This window comes from Ascaphus truei, chromosome 5, assembly GCF_040206685.1.
Source record: "Ascaphus truei isolate aAscTru1 chromosome 5, aAscTru1.hap1, whole genome shotgun sequence".
NCBI lineage: Eukaryota > Metazoa > Chordata > Amphibia > Anura > Ascaphidae > Ascaphus > Ascaphus truei.
In genome coordinates this window covers 291,896,428-291,919,801 of record NC_134487.1, presented here as the reverse complement: position 1 = coordinate 291,919,801, position 23,374 = coordinate 291,896,428, and the positions used below count along the sequence as shown (strand labels likewise).

General features: G+C 46.1%; 1 protein-coding gene across 3 annotated transcripts in view; it reads right to left on the bottom strand.

Moving 5' to 3' along the window:
- Positions 1-23,318, bottom strand: part of DENND2A (DENN domain containing 2A) — a 109,048-nt gene extending 85,730 nt beyond the window's left edge. Inside the window, exon 1 of one of the 3 annotated variants that reach the window (XM_075602655.1) lies at positions 23,044-23,318. In XM_075602655.1, coding sequence (XP_075458770.1) covers positions 23,044-23,099 — 56 coding nt within the window. In that variant the 5' untranslated portion in view covers positions 23,100-23,318. Of the gene's footprint in view, positions 1-7,840; positions 8,192-23,043 lie in introns of those variants that run through there. The other 2 variants (XM_075602654.1, XM_075602657.1) reach the window with 2 other exon arrangements.
- Between the last annotated feature and the right edge of the window lie 56 nt (positions 23,319-23,374).

The window sequence follows — 23,374 nt, the reverse complement described above, 5'->3', positions numbered from 1 at the left end:
CTCCCCCAGGGGAGCCAAGACGTACAAGGGGGGCTCTGAGGCACAGGAGAGATACAGAAAGTGGCAAAGGAGAGAGACCGAGATGAATCCGGTTTTCCTGCATCAGTAACCCAATGAATATATCCCACCATGTGAAATCCTTATGCTTCTCACATGCGATATTTGGGACCAAATCGTGGGCCTCTGTGCACCAAAATACACCAGGGAATGGGGGGGGGGGGTCCCAGAGGAAAATCAAGCGCGTATGGGTGGGCCAGTTTAAAAATAATAATAATAATAATAATATATATATTTTTTTATTCTCTGGCTTACATGTTACAATTAACTGTTAGGCCGAGATTGTCACGGAGGACCAGGTACTTTTTACACCATTTATATATTACAGGGATCACTCATTAGGCAGAACAAGATAGTAAAAACAAATTGCGTTTATTTTGGTAAACCCATGTACAACAAGAAGAAATACACAAGGAACAGTTAAAAACACACTTACTGGGGGTCTGGGTGGAAAATCTAGGCTTTCCTAGGTGCACGGTGCCCTCTTGGATGCGCTTACCCTGACCTGGATATACCCCCCCCCCCCCCGGTTCTCCTGGTCCTCTTTTCAGCTTAAATTCCTAGCCGTGACCGCTCCGTCCAATTTTGAGACTTTGCCTCGGAGAGGCTAACTTTTCAGGCTTCCGAATGCGGCCGGTCGCACTGTTATTTCGAACAGAGCAACTTTGAAAAGCCCGCCGTAGCTTCATCGACTCACCTCATTGGTCGGCTGGGAAGGACTTGCTCTTGGTCAGCACCTTACATACACCTCACTGGGCTCTCCCCAGAACGGAGGGGGAAGGTTGCAGTCAGAGCGTGGGAATTCCTCCCCGTCAGCCAATAGAAAGAGGAGCTCGACCCCGGCTGAAGTCAAAGGAGTAGGCGTGCCCCGCAGACTCGAAAAGCCGGGTCCGCGGGAAATATGATTTTAGCCAAAGGGAGAGCAGACTCTATGGCTGCATCCTCCCTGGCCAACTCATTGCCACCTGCAGGGTTGGCTCCACCAAGTCTGGAAACACAAAAAGGTGTCCCCACAGGTTGCCCTTTGTAGTCTGGACCTGGCCATTCGCCCTTTCCTCGCCCACCAAACGTTTTCACACCTCTGGACATCCTCTCCCCTTTGAACTACGGACCCTGCATACAGACTTACTGGCACCTTAACTGGATGCCCGGGCAAGCTGCATAGAGCCTTATAATAATGTATCAAACTTCATAAAACATACTTTAATACATGGGGGACATTGGGGAGACTCGTGACTGTAAGGGACTTAGGACTGGGATATCGGGGGCCCGGAACTCAGGAGTCTGGTGTAAACACACACACACACACACACACACACACACACACACACACACACACACACACACACACACACACACACACACACACACACACACACACACACACACGAGCTTGAAATATATATGTGCACTGCATCTGTACATTAAAAAGTAATTAGCTTTAAATATGTTACAGCCTATGGTTTTTCTGACAGTGTTTTCCGTTTAAGGCTGCGTTCATAGAGCCTCAACCCGCACCCCCCCACCCGTTTTGGCCACGCCCCCCGCTCCAAAAAAAGTTTCCTGCAGACCGCAGATTGCGGTGCAGTGAGTTGCACGCACCGCCGGCAAGCAAGACGCGTGCAACGGGGCCTTAGCCGTCCAAGTTGGCATGTTTTGTTTTGTTTTTTTAACATTCCCCCCCCCCCCCCCCTTTAATATGTGCATCAATACAATCCACCCAATGATAATTAGCTAAATTGCAGATCGATCGTCGAAGATTCGGCTCGGGGGGGGGGGGGGGGGAGTGGTCACTAATGGCTGTCAGTGCGAGGGACAAAAATGCAAAGCTCTGTGGGGAAGATCATGTGACCAGGCAGTCACTAGACACAATTGGTGCTAGAGAGAGGGCAGGGCTCAAAAAGGGGTGTATCAGAACCTGTTTCACAAGAGGAAGGGGATGTGACTTTGTAAATGGTTGCTATAGAAACAAAACATGCTTGTTACATTATAATAAATTAAAAATGTAATTCAGAGTTGTTTTTGTTTTTTTAAATGCTACAAATATTTTCTCATTGTACAGAACTGATATATATATATATATAAATATAAAAAAACACACACATAGGATATTGCTTGGTCTGCAGCTTTAAACCCAAATCCTGACTAAAACGGTGCAATCCTTGTAACCTGGAGTATCCGGTTCGCACGTGTAAACCAGTCCTCAGAAACATGCACAAGTTTAATGGTGCAGCCTAGAAAGAACAAACAAGGAAATGCATTGGAAAGAAACTACATCAGCCCCTAGAGAGAGGAGGGTGGGGTACGATAAAGGTTTGGAAACGCAGAATCCTACATTGCAAGCCCCTCCAGCGCTGAACTCATTTTGCGCATGTAGATATAGGAACGGCTCAGCGAGTTAAAGCACCGACTCTGGAAACAATTACACAGTTTGAAGCGGGGGAACCTGGTTCCCGGTGTCGGCTCCTTGTGACTTTGGGCAAATCACTTTATCTTCCTGTGCCTCAGGTGCGGAAAAAATAAATACATTGTACGGGGCAGGGACTGTGTACAAAGTCAGCGCCATACAAGGAAAACTACTCTGATCCTCATCTTTAGCCGTTGTCGATCCACTACTGGATGAAGGCCTCCCGAGTGAGTGAATATATCAGGAAAAAGAACGAATGGGTTCGAAACCAAAGTCTGTGACATCACCACAAGGGGGAAGAAATTAAAATGGCGGCGGGCCGGACATATCGCATGCAGAAACGTACCATCGTTGGACAAAAGATGATACTTGATTGGATTCCAAGAGAGATTAAAAAGTCCAAGACAACGACCGAAAGAAAGATGGGAGGATGAAATCAGAAAACACGTTGGAGCGACGTGGAGGAGAGAGGCTGCAACCGCAGTGCCTGGGAGATCATTGGGGCGGCTTCATCCAGCAGTGGGGAGACCAGGGCTGCTGCTGCTCCTGAGATATAGAGATACATTTACCTAGTAAGTGGACGTTGGGTAAATCCCAATGTATTAACAGGACACTACCTTTAACCCTATTCTTAAGGCTACAAGCCCAGTCTTGCCTGGCGGCGTGTGCACAGTTGAAAGCCACGTTGTTGCGGTCTGTAGGGGAGCGATGGGATGCAGAGAGGAGGGGGGGGGAGGGGCAGGCCATGACTGGGAATATCTGCCCTTCCATTGGCTGCGCGTCTTCCCTACCAACGTACGTGTAATGGCGTTTTGCGCACACACACGGCCGCTGGGGCCTGCCCCATAGAGGGCGGTGCTGTAGCGCGCACCGCCGTGACCATTGGGGACTCAGCCTTACTAATAGTCTCCTTCCCCACATGAGTCTCTTATCTCTTCTGCAAACAGCCACTGCAGCAAAACCTATTGTTTTCCCAACAATGTTTTCTTGTTACATACAGCAGTGTGTACAAAATTACAAACAGTGACAGAATCATTTGTCTAAATAATAGGGGCGAGAGACAGTTTACCACTTAAAAACCAGCAGACTCAGGCCGCGCCTAGAGTGCCGGCGACGTCACCGCAAGCGAAAGTTTTATTTCGCTTTGCGGTGGCGGCGCGGGCGACCAGGCTCCTGATTGGTTCAGAGGCTGTCACATGAGGCGACAGCCCCCGAAAATCAAATAATTACGGCTACCAAAAATCGCGTCGCCACGTTGCCATCGCGCTTACTATAAGCGCACGCGGCGGCGACAACGCATTTGTTTTCGGGCGACGTCGCGTCGCCGGCACTATAAGCGCGGCCTTATTGTCCAGGTAATTCCCATTCTATTCACGGCTGTCAGCGTCTAAAGGTAAATCACACAAGTAACATGCGGGTGTTCTAGACCAGGGGTGTGAAAAGTGGGGGGCGCGAGATTTTCTGGGGGAGCGGGGGGGACGCGGCTGTTAGAGAGGCCCCGTGCTTCCCCGAAAGTATTTATAATAAATGCCGGGGATCGCGTGAGGCCTCTGTAACTTTTACTTACTTTCCCGCAACGCGTCTCCATGGCAACCCGCTGTCAAATGACGCCGTGGGGCCAACGTGACGTCACATGACCCGCGGCATCATTTGACGCCGGAGCCGTGCAGGGAGGGGCGCGAAAAAATATGACATTTTGATGAAATAACGGATGCTTTTCCACTACCAAAAGGAGTTATCATTATAGAGTGTAAGCTCTGCGGGCAAGAATTTAATTCTCCCAATTGTACTTTTTATATTTGACTACATTATTCCCCTATGGTCTGCTTATTTTATAAAAGGGTCGCGTAAATAGTTAGTGCTACATAATTATACATTGTATAACCCAATGAGCAGAGAGGAACCCAAGCGGTTACATGCTCTCTGCACTGCAACTCTAATATATGTTGCTTCATATAAAACACTTCAACTAACTAACTAACTAACTAACTAACTCTCTCTCTCAATATTTGAAAAGATTGGGGCGGGTGCTACTGCTAACATAGTAAACTGTACTATATATAAGGGTTAAAGAAATAGACGCACCACATGGTACAATAAATGTGCCTTTACTAGCTCAACGTTTCGGCTTCCCGATGGAGGTGCTTGAAAAAGACGCCATTGGGAAGCTGAAACACCGCTCCTCGTCCTCTTACCGTGCACCCCACAGCTGGAACAATCTACCGGAGACTCTCACAGCCGCCACCAGTCCAAGTTCTTTCAAAACTAAAGCGGTCTCACATTTTAATCTGGTCTGTAACGGTTACATACGCCTATAATATATACTGTATTATCTATAACTGTGCATGCAATGTCTTGTATATAATGTTTAACCCGGCTCGCTTAATGTAACTATGTATTGTTACCATGTATTTGTCATCATAACTCACATTTTGCAAATAAATAAATGAAATGTTGAGCTAGTAAATACACATTTATTGTGCCGTTTGGTGTTGCCTATTTCTTAAAAAAAATAATATATATATACACATATATATCTCTCACACAGTTCAGGTTTTTAGCACCTTTGCTGCCCAAGTCGCTCCACATTGCATTTCCTGCCTTGCGGTCAACAGAGCTACCAAATTTCTGGAAGGCTCAACTGGGACATGGTCACATGACCAGCACTTTATAGCTGCTCCAAAAAAGATGTAATTGGTGGTACCTTTATTTTTTTTAATGAATCATTGATCTTGTGATTTAACCAAGCTTATTTTTTATGCCGTCTACAGTTATTATTGCCGTCTACAGTTATTATTGCCCTACCTGGGTAACCTAGAACATTTGGCAGTAATAATAATAATAATAATAGCATGTTCTTGTATAGCGCTGCTAGTTTTACGTAGCGCTTTACAGGGACATTTTGCAGGCACAGGTCCCTGCAGGTTCCCCTGCTTCAAACTCAGTGCCAGTCAGTGTCTTTACTCACTGAGCCGCTCATAGTTTTACATTATGTTTTCAAACCAAAAACTTGCTGGCTGAATCGGTTTTAGTTATTTTAAAGTTGCCAGCAAATGGTCCATTAACAGCAGCCCAGCAATGAACTTCAAAAGACAATGGCCCCGATTAACTAAAGATATATATATATATAACTAAAGAGATATTATATATATATATATATATATGTGTGCTCATTTGCATGTCATTTTCCAGAATCCCTTGCTGCAGTGAAAGCACTGGGTGCTGGGTGATAATGGTGAAAGGCGGGGTTGCAGACCTGTCTAAGACATGCAAATGAGCATACAGTAATATTTCCATTATATATATATATATATATATATATATATATATATATATATATATATATATATATATATATAACAGATCGCAAGCTAACGAAAACTCCCATCTGGACCCCTGGTTCTGAAGATGCAACAGTTTGATGTCCCGGCACTTTCACAGGGGAGAGGGGAGGGAATATGTCCACCTGCAAAGTCATGTTGGAGAAGCTGTAAATAAGAGAGCATCACTGTGTCAGGACAATCATACCTTCAGGTGTACTCTCCTCCATAATGGGACCCTCACCCAACCTTGGATAATGGCCACACATAAGGGGGCCTCACAACGGCACCTCCACAATGAAGCATTAATATAATGCAGTAATGTGACCACATTATCCACACTTACCTAACCTGACCCGAATACCCTTTGCACTTCCATTTCCTCCTCGTGGCTGTGTATGTCTCCCAACACACCACTTAGATTGTAAGCTCTTCTGGGCAGGGATTCCCTATGCTCCCATGCATGCATGATGTACTCCTCTGTACACTTTAATAGCCTTCCCTGTTTTGTATGATACATCTCTGCAGAGGGATACGTACCAGGCGGGGGCTGTATGAATAATAAATTTGAGGACTCGATCTGCTGCTTTGTTTTTCAATGTATTCTGTCTATAGTTACGAACTCGGCAGGTTTCCTTACAATATAACCACGTCATAATACTCTTACACTCCCATCCTCCGCGTTAACGACATGAGCGATGCAAGACATGTCACTCACGCTAAGGTACGCCAGTGTCAACTGTGGCACAGACACGGAGGTTAACGCTTCTTCCTCAGACCGGGAGGATTTAATCAAGGCAACAACAAACACACACAGCATGGAGCAAACTTTAATACATCTCTCAGATCAGGGGTGCTTAACTCCAGTCCTCAACCCCCCCCCCCCCCCCCTCCCAACAGGTCAGGCTCTCCGGATATCCCTGCTTCAGCACTGGTTACTCAATCTGTGGCTCAGTCGAAGATTGAGCCACCTGTGCTGAAGCAGGGATATCCTGAAAACCTGACCTGTTGGGGGTCTTGAGGACTGGAGTTGAGAACCCCTGCCTGAGAGCGTAAGCTCTTTGGGGCAGGTTGTGATCAATGACTTGTCGTTCTTATTCCCGCGGGTTGTACCTTCTTTTCCATGCACTGTCACTTTGTACAGCGCTGCGTTCACTGTTGGCGCTATGTAAAGAGCACTATACATACACACCCCATTACAATGCTACGCCAAGTAACCCGTTTCACAATCACAACGTTAAGCCACCGTCCCGGTGACACCGAGGGAACGCCAAGCGTGACACTTTCCGGAGACGAAAGTTCAGCGCACAAAAATAAGCGCGTATGCGCCTTTTCTCTTCGTGAAATGCCACAAAACGGGTTTTTTTTTTTTTTTTAACCGAAGCCTTTCACGCAGACGGCGAGTCGCAGAAATTTTTCGCCTTCGTATTGTAAATTAAGAAGAAAAAAAAATGGAAATGATACAAACACCGACGTAGAATTCAATACACCCCAATAAAATAAAAATGTTCCCTTTTGTACCCGCCACATTGATGCAAAGTATTATGATACATTCCTACCAAGCGACACAGAAAGGGGGAAAAAAAAAAATCAACCTTAGCGTCAACCTCTCCCCCAATACTCAGACTTCACAGAAAAACACAATCTCCCCACGCCGGACACATATGCCCTTAATTGGTGTGCGGCAATATATGCTCTCCCCCCCCCCCCCACATTTAGCGAGTAGAGGAAACCCTTCTCTCCCCGCTTTCCAACCCTCTGTGACTATTATCTAACCCCTCCATCACGTGCGTGTTGTTGGGGGGACCGTGAAAACGTCCCGCAAATTGATTTTGCACATTTTATTTTTCATTTTCGTGCCCTATCGCCCCCCCTCCTCCCCCTCAACACTTTGCCGGGGGGGGGGGGGGGGGGCGGCACTTGGAAGCCGACGTCTACCCCCCCTCTATTCAGCTTTCCTAAAGAAGCCCGTTGTGGAAATAGATTGCAAGCTCCTCGGCCGCAGTCGCTGCCGTTTCCCACTGCGCAGTACAAAATTCAAGTCCAATATAAATACCTCTTTCACAACCCACGGAGCAGCTCCATTCTCTTCTTCCCTCATCTTGTGTAACTTGAGAAAGGGGCAGGCAGGCAGGCAGGACAGCCAGCATCTGGATACCCCCTCCCCTCTTTTGTTAGACTTCCAAATCCTCCTTGCAAAAAAAAAAATAGGAAGACGTTTTTTTTTGCCTTCTGCTGCTCTCCTGCACAAACTCCCAAATCCCTGCACTTTCAGGATAAGACCCCTCCTCCAAACATCCTGTAGCCTTTTTTTTTTTTCCCCCTGCTGATAATGGGGAATTTTCTGGAGTTGGTTTTTTTTTTGGAAATCCTTCTGTCCTCTCTCTCTCTCTCTGGAGTTTCTCTCTCCTCCTCCTCTCTCTCTCTCTCTCTCTCTGCATCCTCCTCCTCCTCCCGTTCCTCTTTTCCCACCCTAGCAGGCCTGACCCATTCTGACTTCTTGATCTGCAGCTGGCTGGGGAACAGACTCCATCTCCATAGAAACCGGTGTCCGGGAGTACAGGATGGGCCTTAGTAGGGGGGGGGGGGGGGGAGATAATAGGGTCAGGATGTAAAAAAAAGAAGCCTTTCCGTGTCATCACATCGGTACTGAAAGGGTTAACTTTCCCGGTTAAGAATTACTTTATTCTCATACTGCATATGTGATTATGAAATGTATATATACAAGAAGAAGAGATCAGTGTATCTCGAAAGCACAAATAAAAGCATTTCGTTAGCCACAGAACGGTATCATCTATTTATTTTTTGATTATTGAAGCTCGGCTAACACAGTACTGATACCTCTACACATATATATATATATTTACATTTCATAATCACATATGCAGTATGAGAATAAAGTAATTCTTAACCGGGAAAGTTAACCCTTTCAGTACCGATTAAATGAGTTCTTCAGTATTACAGTATTAGGTGATACCTTTTTTTAAATTTGGACTAACAATTTATGTCAATTTTATTAGCCCAAATAAAAAAAAGGTATCACCTAATACTGAATAACTCATTTATTCTGCACTATCGCAACTGGACTAACACAGCTATTTGTGTGTGTGTGTGTGTGTGTGTGTGTGTGTGTGTGTGTGTGTGTGTGTGTGTGTGTTTGTGTGTACACACATGAGAATGCACTAATATACAAACAATTGATAATTTCTACAACATGGTTTTTGAAATGTATTAGTAGACATAATAATTAAACTCCAAATACGCTGTATTTCTCACATTTCTAATTGCTTTGTAATAACCCACATTTGCCAATATGCAATATTTTGGAAGAAACAAAAATGTTACTCATTGTAACATCCATTTCTAATGGAAATTATCTATCTATATCTATATGCGCAACAGATGTAAAGGTCCCGCCCCATAATGCTTTGCATTCCACATCACACACTATTCTGTACTGCACCTATTTAGCAAGATCACATGTTTTGGGTCCTACAAACAGTGTGTGTGTGTGTGTGTGTGTGTGTGTGTGTGTGTGTGTGTGTGTGTGTGTGTGTGTGTGTGTGTGTGTGTGTGTGTGTGTGTGTGTGTGTGTGTGTGTGTGTGTGTGTGTGTGTGTGTGTGTGTGTGTGTGTGTGTGTGTGTGTGTGTGTGTGTGTGTGTGTGTGTGATGCTGCAGGTTATGGGACTTACATAAGAAATGCTTGGAAGTACCCCCGTCCAGCACGAGTAGCAGAACAGCGATACCTATTTCTATGTGCAACATGTTGAGGGGCCCGAGTATGTCTGCGTCCTTACCACCCGCGGCTGTGGGACAGTTTCTTCGGCAGGTCGCGGGAGGGCAATGCAGAGGACTGAAAGCAGAAGAAAAGCCAGAGAAAGAGGAAGCCGGGAAAAGAAAATATGGGGAGGCGGAACAGGAAAAGTGCTCTTTACATTTAATTTAACCTCTTCGGTTCCATAACAAGTTGAAGGCCTCTGTGGCACTGAAGATGTTGTCATAATAATGAAGAAGTTCTAATGTATATTACCATGGCCTTGTAGGGGTTAATGGTGCGGACCCACCTACAAAGTGATACTTTCCTATTACACAGGATTGGGGGTGAGTCAAGAGATGCGAAGACTCGCGCTGTGTTGTCTGGAGACAAGGACATCACAGGGGGTATATATGTTAGGGAGAAGGATCTAGACGTTAGGTTCCTAGAGGAGAAGAAGAGGAGCCTCAGTGTAAATAGTTAAGAAGTATGTCCCGGGGTGTATAAGATAGACCAGCCCCCGGTTATTATGTTCTCGATAGGGACAGTGCCCCTTCAGATAGGCTCCCAAGATATGGCCAAGGTGAACCCAATGGTTCACAGAAGAGGAGGCCCGGCACGCCACAGGAGGTCCCTATGAGGAAGGCCCCGAGTGCCGTAGGATCAGCTCTACAGGGAGATCCACACATGCCTCAAGTACTAGTCTGTCTAGAAGTGGCAGTTCAGAGACAGGAATGGGGTCTCGATCCCCTAAATATATTGAGTCGGCCAGGGCCCACGAAGGGCAGGCAACCAAAGTGTCCGCACCTCCCCAGCGTGAAAAGAGCGGGGGCCCCTGGAGATGCAACTTGTTAAGAGCACAGACAGGAGAGTGCAACGGATGATATCCATGCTAATGCGTACTCTGTATGTGTGAAAAGCGTGCTAGTAACCACGGGCACAAATAAAGAGTGTTGTGTGTACTACAAGTTCCTGGCGCCCATCATTTCCATCTTTGTTTCCTCATCGTCCAGCTGCATGAATCCAGAAGGTAATTCCCCCTGAGTAGCCAAATACAGAGACACTGATGTCAACTCCCTGGGAGTGGGGCAGGGAGGGTTACAAACATTTTTGAGGGGGCTAGTACAGATGGATTGGAAATTGCAATTTTGTGCTATAAAGTGGGTGATAACTGCCCCACTGGGCATGGCCACAGAACATGTTAGTGCTGGAATGGCAAACTGATTGAGCCACATGTGCAGGGATATCCTTAAAATCTGTCCTGTTGGTGGCCCTTGAGGACTGGAGTTGGCCAGAGTAACCAGCACGGGGATCTGCGATGGGTTACATGCCACCGGCCGGGGGCACAGATCCAGAATCACGGCGCATGTTTGCAAGATCATTTTAATTCTCTGTAAATAAGAAGGTAATTAAAACTGTGGTCGTTATGCACGCTCTTTTTTTGAAGAGTTTGCAATCTGGATGGCAAGATAGAAGACAATCATGGATAGTAAGAGCAGGGCCGCCAACAGGGGAGGTCTGCCGGGGTTGGTGTCCCGGGCCCGGTAAGTCAAGGGGCCCGGCCACCCGAGTCCCCGACTCTGCATCAGATGCAGGCCTTCCTGTCCCCGTCTCTGACGTCAGCGCGCCTCAGCTTCCGGTGCGCGCTGATTGGAAGCTTGGCGTGGGACACAGAGTGAGGAGGCTTACATTATGTAGAATGCCCGGGACCATGGAAAGTAACAATAAGGCCGGAGATGGGGAGGAGAGAGCGCAAGGAAATTCCTGAGCAAAGAAGCTCACGTTGAGAGGCCCGGGTGGTGGGGTTGGCGGTTGCTGGGTGAAATGGGCTTCAATCGAAAGAGCGGCATTGCAGGGGGGGGTAAAGGGTAAAATGCAGCCCAAGGGTGCGGAAAGGAGGACAAACTGCATGACTATACTTTTAAATGTAGTGATGGGTTAACATTTCTGACCATTACTGGGTGACTAATGCCCGGACGTTTGACCAATCAGAACAGGGATTTCATTAATGCCTGGAATTTTCATCTTTTTGGCCTACAATACATAGTACTGTATTTTACACACTCAACATAGTGATTATAAGCCAGACTCTGGCTACAACGGGAACCGCCCCACGCCCCACACCACAACATATTATTAATGAAACACGGGAGGTATGTTCCATGGAGAAACTCACCCGCTCCATTCGTAATGGATACCACAAATTCTGGCAAACGTGGACACCTCGGTTCAGCTCCCAGGTTAGCCTTTTATTCCCTTCTAAACCGAGGTCCTTGTAGGACAGGGGTGCTCAACTCCAGTCCTCAAGCCCCCCCCCCCCCTCTCCCCAACAAGTGAGGCTTTCAGGATATCCCAGCTTCAGCACAGGTGGCTCAGTCTTCGACTGTGCTGAAGCTGGGATGTCCTGAAAACCTGACCTGTTGGGGGGGCTTGAGCACCCCTGTCATAGGAGATAGACCCGTGGTCCTCTGTGGCATTAAAACATGTACTTTTCCCTGTCCACCCCATCAGGTGAGGTCAAAATAAAAAAAATATATAAACAGACGCCGGCAACGTAATAAAACCCAACAAAAGATCCTTATTCCGATCGTTATCCAGGACGGGCTAAATGCTTCAGAATCTTTGGCAATTGTTGTGATCAGCTAATAACAACATGTGCTGCTTGTACAAGTATTTGGAACTGAATGTGATAACAAGGTGACCTTATTTCTTCCCCTCCCATTCCCCTATTCTGCTTTCTGTGCCCCCTTTATAAAATATCTTAATAAAAAAAGAAAGTCCAACAAGTCACGGTGATTATAGATCGCCCTTTTCATGGCACCATTTATTATCTTTTAATTGCTCTATTTTGTCTTTCTCCCCAGTCAGCTTATTCTAGTTCATATTACTTGGTTGTATACGGTATATATATATATATTTGTAACTGTAAGAGGATTGTGATGTGAGATAATAGGGTCACATTACGACAGGCCTGTCCCTAGGGAAGCAGGTAAGACTCTGCCTAGGGAGAGGATCAGCTCTGCTGCTTTCCTCCTTAGGCCGTGCCTATAGTGCCGTCGATGGTGACACGATGGGTAACGTCACCCGTCGCCACCAGCGAAAGTTATATTTCGCCGGGCGGCGGAGGCGCGTAATTCCGGCAATTTGATTGGTTCAAGGGCCGTCACGTGACACGACAGCCCTTGAAAAATCAAATTTTTTGCTCCGTCGCGAGCACTATAAGCGCACGCGGAGGCGGCAATGCTTTTGTTTTCGGGCAACGTCGCGTCGCCGGCACTATAAGCACGGCCTTAGGCTGCGTCCATAGAGGGTACAGCCGTGCGGAAGCGTGGAGGCTGAGGGAAAGCGGGTGCTTTCCCTGGCTTTAGTATGCGCGCCGTCCGGGGGCGTGTCTATGGGCGGGCCAGTGATGTCACGGAGCTGGTTCGCCCTCATTGGGTGAACCACTCACGTGACCGCCCTATCGCGCGAGAAAGCAGTTTTGACTGGTTTAACGCGCATCGCGTGCCCCCTCCCCCGCACGCTGTATAGACGCGATCACTGCCTTTAGGCAGTCTGATCGCTCAGAGTGCGTCCGCGCGGTCTGCCCCTGTATGGACGCAGCCTTAGGGACCGCTGGTATCTTGGCTCAGGTTTAAAGCCCCCGGTAATGTGGGCCAATAGGAAGCCACATATGATGTCACAGCTTCCTATTGGCCCATGTGACTGGAGGCTTTAAAACCTGAGCAGGAGATACCGGCACGCCTAAGGAGGTAAGTGTCTCAGGAAGCAGGGGGTCCCCGGAGCCAAAATGAATGGGGGTTCAGCGGTGGAGACACCCTACTTCCTATGCTGAAGCAGGGATGTCCTGAAGACAAAACCTGTTGGGGGCCCTTGAAGACGGGGAGTAGCCCACCCCTGATTTAGAACATTGTCAGGAAGTATAGTATATATATATATATATATATATATATAGTGAATAGATTGAACAAGGCACTCCGTCAGGTAGATGAAGGTGGGTGCAAATCCTATATGAAGCAAATAAGTAATACGATACCGTATGAGCGAATATCAGAGGCAGCACTCCATGAGGTTATCAAAAAAAATATTGTATTCAGTGAGACATAATAACCAACGTTTCGGTCCTCCACACGGGACCTTTCTCAAGGTGAGAAAGGTCCCGTGTGGAGGACCGAAACGTTGGTTATTATGTCTCACTGAATACAATATTTTTTTTGACAACCTCATGGAGTGCTGCCTCTGATATTCGCTCATACGGTATCGTATTACTTCTATACTATATATATATATATATATATATATATCAGGGGAGGGCAAACTTTTAGAGCTACGCCCCCCTTTCTGCCTGCTCCGGAGCTCGCGACCCCCCCCTCCTACCTTTACCACTGCGTCAAATGTCGCTCCGGGGTCACGTGATGCCTGTAACGTCAGGTCACGTGACCGCGCGGCGTTGCCATGGAGACATACCATGTATGTAATACATCATATATATATATATATATAATACATACCATGTATGTAATACAGCGTACCGCTGGTATAGATTATACATATTCTTAAGGATCCATGCTCCATTGGTAAGCTCATTATATTTATTTGCTTGCTAAGTGGTGCAGTCCTGAAAATTCGCCAGTGTTTGCACTTACTAGCCAGTAGGAACGAAACGAGGGGTGTATAAAACATACTGGCTATTACACCAGGGGAGCACCGGTCTCCAAGATAACAAATCTTTTCCCTTTCCCCTCCTTGAATAACAGGTCATTTCATTCAAGGAGCAGCCCCCCTCCGCTCCCCCAGACACCCCCCTTTATATTACTAGGATGAGAAGCAGGGGATCGCCAGAAGCTGGGCCGCATTACTTTTCGCGCAGGGCCCCCTGCTTCCCGAAATATTCACTGGTTAAAAATAACACCGCCACTTCCTGGGATTTAAATGTCCCGCGTCACACGGGCCGAGAGGAAGCGACACCGGGTTATGCTTACTATTGTCCTGCGGGGACATTTAAACCACGGTTTTATTTTTGGGGACAGGAACACTACTTTTACTGGCAAGTATCTCAGAACCCAGGGGGTCCGTGGAGCTGAAACTATCACGTTCAGCTCCGGAGACCCCCTAGTTTTCATCCTAGTAAGAAAAAAAGGGAAATATATATATATATATATATATAAAAAAGAAAAGAAGAAAACAAACAGGCGCACACCTAGTGTATTAACGTTATAAAATACATTTATTTATATATATATATATATATATATATGCATATGTGTGTGTGTATATATATATATATATATATATGTATATGTGTGTGTGTATATATATATATATTATAACGTTAATACACTAGGTGTGCGCCTGTTTGTTTTCTTCTTTTCACAGATTTTTGTTAGGGACTGGTGATTCCTCCAAACGGGCTGCAGACACCAGGGTGTATCAATCATTGGAACAGGACTGTCTCTCTAAGTGGTTCTTACAAAATTAATTTCTTATTTGTTATTTAATCCTTTATTGTTATAATATTATGCTTTAGATATTTTTTGGGACTAGAAGTTATTATCACATATGCTATCAGCAACAATTATACCATCCCGCTAGGTTTCATTCAAATAGCCTATAGCAAACTAGTTCTTTATTGTACCACCAGCCATATATTCAGGATAATTTATAGGCGCTACTTCATATATTCTTTTTTGATTATATATATATATATATTGAACAGGGGAGACTGTTGCTTTAAGAACCCTCAGAATATGGCGTTACTAAGGCCAAATAATGCCTTATTTTAAGTGGATTTGGTTATAGGGTACATTTGTTTTGATTAAAATAACAACTAATGTTAACTTTTTATGTTGGCAGCCGTTACTGGTTCATAGTTCTGAGGCATTAACGGGCAAACTGGGGGCGCAAGATTTTCTAGGGGGGGGGGGCGCAGCGGTTGCAGAGACCCCGTGGCCTCCCCCAAGGCATTTAAATTAAATACCAGGGGGGAATCACGTCAGGCCTCCGCAATGTCCCTTACCTTCGGCGACGCGGCAGCAAATGTGGGGGGGGGGGGAGAAAGAGCAGGCAGGGGGCGCAGACTGAAAAGTTTGCGCACCCCCGCTTTAACCAATCAGATATCTTGGTTTCTGAACGTTCTAAATCTTTAGCCTATAATTGAAAGTTTTTCTTAGGGAAGGGCTGCTCAACTTCAGTCCTCAAGCCTCCCCCCCCAAAAACGGGTCAGGTTTTCAGTATTTCCCAGCTTCAGCACATGTTGCTCAGTGGAAGACTGAGCCTGCTGAGCAGCCCTGCTGTAGGGTATAGCGAGACATTACGGGGCCTCTTACAGAGAGCAGCGGTGGAATAAATTGGAGAAAGAAAAAAATAGTACCTTTTTTGGCGTGATTTAATCTCCATATGCAGAAAGGGCATAAAACTGCATTTAAAATCCTGTCTGCATATGGAGAGTTTCAACCGGCGATATGAGCGCTGTTGGAACTTGTGGAAAAAAAATCGCGGTTTTTTTTTTTCCTCCCCCACCGGCCGCCGAGCTCCAGCTTCTTGCTGGCGAAGCAAAATGTTGAAAATCCGCCAAAACAGCCACTAGATGGCGTTCGCGCCTCTCTGAATACGGCCGTTTTCAACACTGGAGAGATTTAGGTTCTCTCCAGCCGCGCGGCGAGATTTGGAAAAAAAAAAAAAAATGGCGCTTCTTTCAAAACTCTCCATTATCTGCCTTTCTAAAGGCAGATTTCGGCAAAACATGCCGCTTTCCCTGTTAGCGCTGCTCTCTGCATGAGGCCCCAAGACTGATGAGATCTGTAAGGCGGGCCATGTATTGGGAATAACCAAGCAATACCATATGTGTATGTAATGTAAGTATATTCTCATGCTTGTGAATCCCTTGCTCATTCCTAAAATCGGGTGTATCTGAAATTTGCCGTCGGAAACAAAACAAAACAAAAAAAAAAACGGTTAAAACCACTGATTTAAGGTAATGTCATTATATTGTGAATAAACAAGTAATTACAATTGCTGTCTGTTACAAGGCTTTTGTTGGGAGCTGCCAAAAGCTTTGAGATGTATGTATATTTACAGTATATCTCTATAGTGCCAACCATATACTGCACTTGATGCTTTACAAAAGATACCGCACAAGACATACAGGACAATATAACACAAAACGGGGATACACGTCTGCAATGAGATACAGTAAATAAAAATACCACGTGATGCATTTGCACGTCTCAGACAGGTCTGCAACCCGGTCTTTCCCCATTTTCACTTATCATACAGTGCTACCACTGCAGCCAGGGATTCTGGGTAATGACATGCAAATGAGCACACAGTAATAGAGGAATGCATGGCACGGTTGCTGCATTCTGTAACCCCCATACCTCTGACACTGCTATCGCTTCAATACACTTAAGGCCTCCGACATATTGCCTGCTTGCTTGCGGAAGCGCACTCCCGCTCAGCACTGAGCCCCTACAGCCGCAATTAGAGCGGCTTTAGTAGGGGCTCACCTGCGCTTCCGCGCGCTTGCGGAAGCGCAGGTCTTAGGGGAATTTAAAATTCCCCCGCTTGCCGCCGAGACAGGCCGGTCACGTGAGCGGTTCGCCCAATGAGGGCGAACCAGCTCCGTGACGTCACTGGCCCGCCCCCGGCCAGTGACGCGCCCGCCCCCCCGGACGGCCTGCTGAGAGCGCGTGCGGTAAGCAACTGCAAGGCCAGGGAAAGCACCCGCTTTCCCTGAGCCTCAGCGCGCCTCAGCACGCCAGCGGTAAGCATGTCCGAGGCCTAATCCTAAATTATATGTTCCCCTAAAATTGTCAATCACCGTCTTGTAGACACAAGTTACTATTACTCTCATGTACTCTGTACAAAAACCATTACCAACTCTTTTAAAATAGCAAATCTCACTCTTATAAGGGTGATCACAGATCACTATATATTGAACATCATGTTTTGTGCTCTATACTATGTATATATGTGTCTTTATTTATATAGCGCCATTAATGTACATAGCGCTTCACAGCAGCAATACACGTGACAATCATATAAATAACAGGTCATGGGAATAAATGCTTCAGACAAAAGTAACATTGTGGAAGAGGAGTCCCTGCTCCGAGGAGCTTACAATCTAATCGGTAGGAAGGAAGAACGTACAGAGACAGTAGGAGGAAATATATATTTGAGTGTTTTCGATTCATGTGGAGTGAATTTACTTTTGAACGGACAGCATCGTTAAATGAATCAGTTTCAAGCATTTCCATTAACAATGCATTGTCGGAGTCGCAGATATTTAAAATCAGCGAGACTGACTCCAAATCAGAGACAGATACGGCTGTGGTCAGATTGAGAAATACATAAAGCTGAATGAACCAAACACTCTGCTGACCTCTAGTGGTAATTAAGCAGCATTGAAATCATTGAAATCATCAAAGTCCCCAGATTTTTCACAGAAAACTGGAATTCCCTTACTGTTAATGTATTTTCTCCTGGTCCCTCTGACAGTGCCTGACATGAGGGATATGCACCTCCCAGCTGAGATAGGTAAATAACACCTGACAGATAAGCCCTTCTGCTTTGGGTCTCTGGTCAGCTGTATGTTTAGCCAAGCTTGCCATTTACATATATACATAGTTGACCCACAGTAGGAAGTAGAAAACTATCAGAAAGTTCTGTTAATCTACCAAACAAATCCTCCTTTAAAGAAAACAGAACAGGACGGGAACTACCTATGCTCTGCCATGGAGGAACCAGGATTAAATGAATGCTAGGAAAAATGACAGTTCTCTCTTGTCCCTCCATGTCAGGGCATGACATCAGGGAATGTCCCAAAGCAGTTCCCCTTTACCAAGGTTGGGTAAATTATAATGATACGGCCGCATGGAAGACCTTCCCTTCCAAATGCGGCCTATGCAGATGCCGAAACAACTCTACGGTAATGTTTTGGCAACGAATGTAGTAACACCCATGTGACGGCTTTACAGACTTGCTCTGCTGATGCCTCCTGTTTTACAGTGTAAGGCCGAGCTCATACACTCCGCTTGCTTGCGAGAGTGCGAGCTCTTGCTGCTGTAGCACAAGCGATCTGTGCTCATAGGTGTTGGAGGTGATATGGAGGGGGCGGTGAGCGTGGCTATGATGTCACAGAGCTGGTTCGCCATCACTGGCTGAATCGCTTGCGTGATGCGGCGGCCACCGCTTGAAAAGACAATTTTTTTGTCCTTTAAAAAAAACGTAGTTGCTCCGTCGGGCGCACACACTAGGAGCGGCCTCAAGGGGTCCTGCACTTTGTGCTTGGCGCGCGTAAGTTGCAGCGCACACAGTAGAAGCTCAGCCTAGAGCTGGGGCCATGGCACTGCCTTTATGGGATATGCCCCTGATTTCCCTGCCATTCGTGAGTATAACCATTGGAGGTTATTGATTGACTGAAGGCTTACAGTGTTCTGCAATACTGCTCTATGTTAGGGTTTTTCCTCTCTTTCTCCATTGGTGATACGCCCCCCGCTCCCCTGATTTTTTTGGATACATCCAAAACCATGGCAGTATGTTCTTATATGTTGGGAGTCAGGTAGTTGGTACCTCAATATAGAAGGAGAGAGGCACCATTGCGCAGATCAAAAAATATACTTAATATATATATAAAAAAATATATAAGAATCGCACTCACGTGTATGATATTAAAAAGCATTAAACACAACAGTGTATAGTGCACGGCGTCGTGAGCTCTCACTGCCACCGTCCCCTCTGGTGCCGCTGGTGGTCCAGAGCACCGTCTCAGCCCTGCCGGCGTCTCTCTTGGGCTCTGGAACGTCACTTCCGGGTTTCCAGCTGGGTAACACATCTGCGGATGCTGTATCCATTGGGAGGCTAACACTCTACGCGTTTCGCTACCAGTTAGCTTCGTCAGGTGTTAAAAAGGACCATGGCATGCTGGGATCGCCCTCTCAGATATTCAGATGAAGCATTTCCAACCTCGGATGAAGGATTCCAATAACATCCTTATCAGGTCTGCAAACCATGGTCTTCTTGGCCATACTGGAGCAAAAACAATGGCCCCCAACCTCTGACCTTGTCCAGAGTCCTCTGAATCAGGGGCAATGCCCATGTCGGCGCGAAACGCGTTAGAGTGGCTCTCTTCACAGTGTATATGTGCCAATAAAGTTTTTGTGCAACCGGCGTCGGCAGTCCACGTCTGTTTTCATTCGGCTGTGCACCACCATTACCTGCTCATCTCTTGTCATGTCAGTAGGAGCACGCCAATGTGGACCGGGATCGGAGTGAGTAACCTCTATATTCTGCTGTTATGATTATGCTCATTTTGGAAGATTGGCATGGAGTAATGAGCCCCGGGTTTCGCTCTCGCTGTGATTTCTAATCAGAAGGGTTCACCTTGGCTTGGGACTAGAGTAAGTTACGGCTCTTGCGTTCCAGATGACCGTGGTTGCCCTCACAGACTATTTGCTCTCAGAGTTTTAAAAAATATCACTACCGCGGTCTCAACCTCAGCCATAGTTTCTATGGCCTTGCGGCTTAAATAATCCGCTTGAGTATTGTCTTCCCCGGCTATGTGCACTGCTATAATGGCTGGAATGTGGAGTTCCGCCCACCTTAAAATCCTGGCCACTTCCCCCGGCCGAGGGTTCCCATCACTTTAGTTTAGCTGGATGGGCCCTTATCCCTTCCCCAATGGTCAAAGTGTTAAAAGATTAAATAGAGTACACTCCAATTTAACCCCCCCCCCTTTTTTTTATCTATCTCTTTATATTTTATCAGAAAACTATTCATATTGGGGTTTTGAAGATATATTGGATTGTTGTATCGATGTTTCTGTTTTCATACCCAATAAAAAATGTTTGGATAAACATTGCCTGAAAAACCTTGTGCCTCCCTGATGGTTGGAGGGACGACAGCCATCATGTTGTCTAAGTGGACCTGCACTGGCTGACTTCTTATGCAATGTGAGAAATGTTGTAGACTCTACATGTCGAGCCTTGTGTGTGTAGCTTAGTTCCAGAACGTTGATGCGAAGTCTTGTCTCTGAATCTGACCATGTTCCCTGTACAAACTGCACCTGCGGGCTAGCTCCCCATCCTGAGTTCCTTTGCGTCTGTCATTAGTAGAACCCAAATTCTGTGTATCAGCGAGCTGCGTTTGACCAGATTTGGTGTTCATTCCCACAATCTCAAGGAGAATCGTGTCTTGGGCGTGAGATACATTTTCTGTGCCATATAGCTTTAGAGTCATTGTTCCAGGCGGAGGTTGTATTGTAGTTGCCTCAGATGGAAGAGGCCCCAGGGTACTACTTCTACGGCTTCGACCATCTGCCCACCAGTGTCATGTACTGCTCTGCTGTTGGGAAAATGAGGGAATGCATGTGTTTTACCCGCTATATAATGTCCTCCATCTTGTCTGATGGCAATGACACTGTGGTGGATTCTGTGTTTAACGCCATCCCTAAAAATGAGGCATTGAGAGGGACTCGCTCTTCTTGAAATTGATCAGCCAACCCTGCCTCCTTAGGGATTGCTGTAATTGATGTACCCGAAGCATGACCTCTTTAATTCGTCAGAGCTGCTCCACACCTATGGAATTCCCTACCCTGCATCATCAGACTCTCCCCTACCCAACGCACATTTAAACACGACCTGAAAACTCACTTCTTTAAAGAAGCTTATGCATCATCCACCTGAAATCCTCAATCTTCTACCTCCTGCGTCTTCCATAAAACCGATCAACAGCTATTAAGTCCCAGCCGAGTTCTCCATAGGAAGCAGCTCTTAGAAACGCACCAATCTTATTCTCCCCATGCCAGGACCAGGGTGATGGCGGGGCTATCGGGCGACTGCACCTGGCCCCGTGCTTACAGAGGTCCCGCGCTCTTCCCTGGCCCAATCTACGTCATCACAGTAGAATGTTGGGGTGGTTAAATTACCCACCACCACATTTAAACTGTGATTGCCGGGGAAGAGAGCGGGGCCTCTCTAAATGCTGGTATCTGCTCCGGCTTCCAGGGGACGACGCATCGCCATGACAACACGACGCGAGGGCAGGCGAGAAGCCCTGCGCATCACGTGACATTGCGTCGTCAAGGCGACACGTAGCAGCAGGAAGAGATGCCGGCTCTGGAAGAGGAAAGAGGAACCGCCAAACTCCCTGGCGGCCCTGCTTGTACCATATGTATCCACACTGCCTTCTCTTTAGATTGTAAGCTCTTTGGAGCAGGAGCCTTCTCGCCTACGGTACCAGTGAAAGTTAATGTTTATTTTTTATCATTATCTCCCGATCCCGTTGTATTGCGAAGCGGGATATGTAGGCGCCTTACAAATGATAAGGGAAAAAAAATATGAACATAGGATACAGTGGAGTGTAATGTCAATACTCTTAATAATGCTCATTAGATTTTCTCCATTATGACATGTAATTATTTACTATCCCCTACTCCTTCCCTATGCTCATACCAGTGCTTCCACCCTTTCCCATATTAACCATTTCGTGGTTAATGGTAGTTTTGAAATGTGATACTGCGTTCAGGAGATACAAGTGTTTAAAATAGTAAGTGTCCGAGAGGTTAAAATGAAGCTCTCCCCAGAGCCCAGTGAGGTATAAAGGATACCTTTGTCATGATTTTTAACACACACAAAAAAAAAAGGGATCAGGAAATCCTCAGGGGTCAAGATACTATTATATAGGAGTATCATAGTATCAGGCTTCTGGGGGGACTGAGATCCGTCCAGCTCTAGCACAGAATATCTTCTGCATCTTCCCAATCTGTCACTTTACACATTCCTAGGGATCCTGATGCTAACTGAACACACACACACACACCTCCACAAAAAGCCTCTGTCTCCCTCAGCCATCTGCCCCAATCACTAAGAGCAGTGTGACATATGTAACAAGCACATGGTCACAGCTGTCTCCCGCTCTTTTGGGTGGTTTTAAAACAGTTGGTACCAATGCTTAGCGTTTCAGAACACACACACCTCTAGTTGTTTCAGTTGCATGTGTGTGCTATTGTATAGTCCAGAGGCACTCCGTTAGCAAGAACATAGAGCCGGTGCACAGTATAGTCCAATTCTAATAATTGAACAAACATAGGACAAATAAAAGTAACTGGCACTCATAGGATTTGCAAACATAATTCCACATTTATTTGCACCAAACCATTCGGGTCCCAATGGGAAACTTTGTCAATACACAGATATAGGGGTATATGCAGAAAGTAAGTACGTGTATAGCAATCTTAGCATTGGTTTAACCCCTAAAATAATGACTTGGCAGCCTCTCTACATACAACATGGGGGGGGGGGGGGGGAGTACTCCGAATGTGTGTTATATGGGGCCGTCCTGGTTTTTAACCCCTACAGTGCAGCAGATGGAAGCTTCACTAATAAGCTGCGTTTGTGCTGAAAATAAATTGCAGTGCAACGAATCTTGTTGCAGACAGCGTAATTTGCATTAATTCGAAACATCAAAATCCACATCTTAATGCGATCGTATATAGATGCCGTCTTACCTTCTTAACCCGATGTCTGGTGAGCTGAGATACTGGCCTCTGAAGTAGGAATCCATAATCAAGACCGATCAGTAACAGAAAGACTGCGGTAGGTATGAAGTGTGTGTATATAAATATATACTGATATAATGGCTGCAATTGGCTGTCAACTAAAAATAATTATTACTACTGCAAAAAAAAAACCGTTGTTTCTGGCACAGTCGGACTGCAAGGCATACTGTATAAATAAAAGCAGTTGAAGTCTGCTGCAGATGTACTGTCCTCGTGTTACTTGCAAAATGAATGTATTCTTTTTTCCTCCCCGCCCCTAATTAAATCCGACATCCAATCC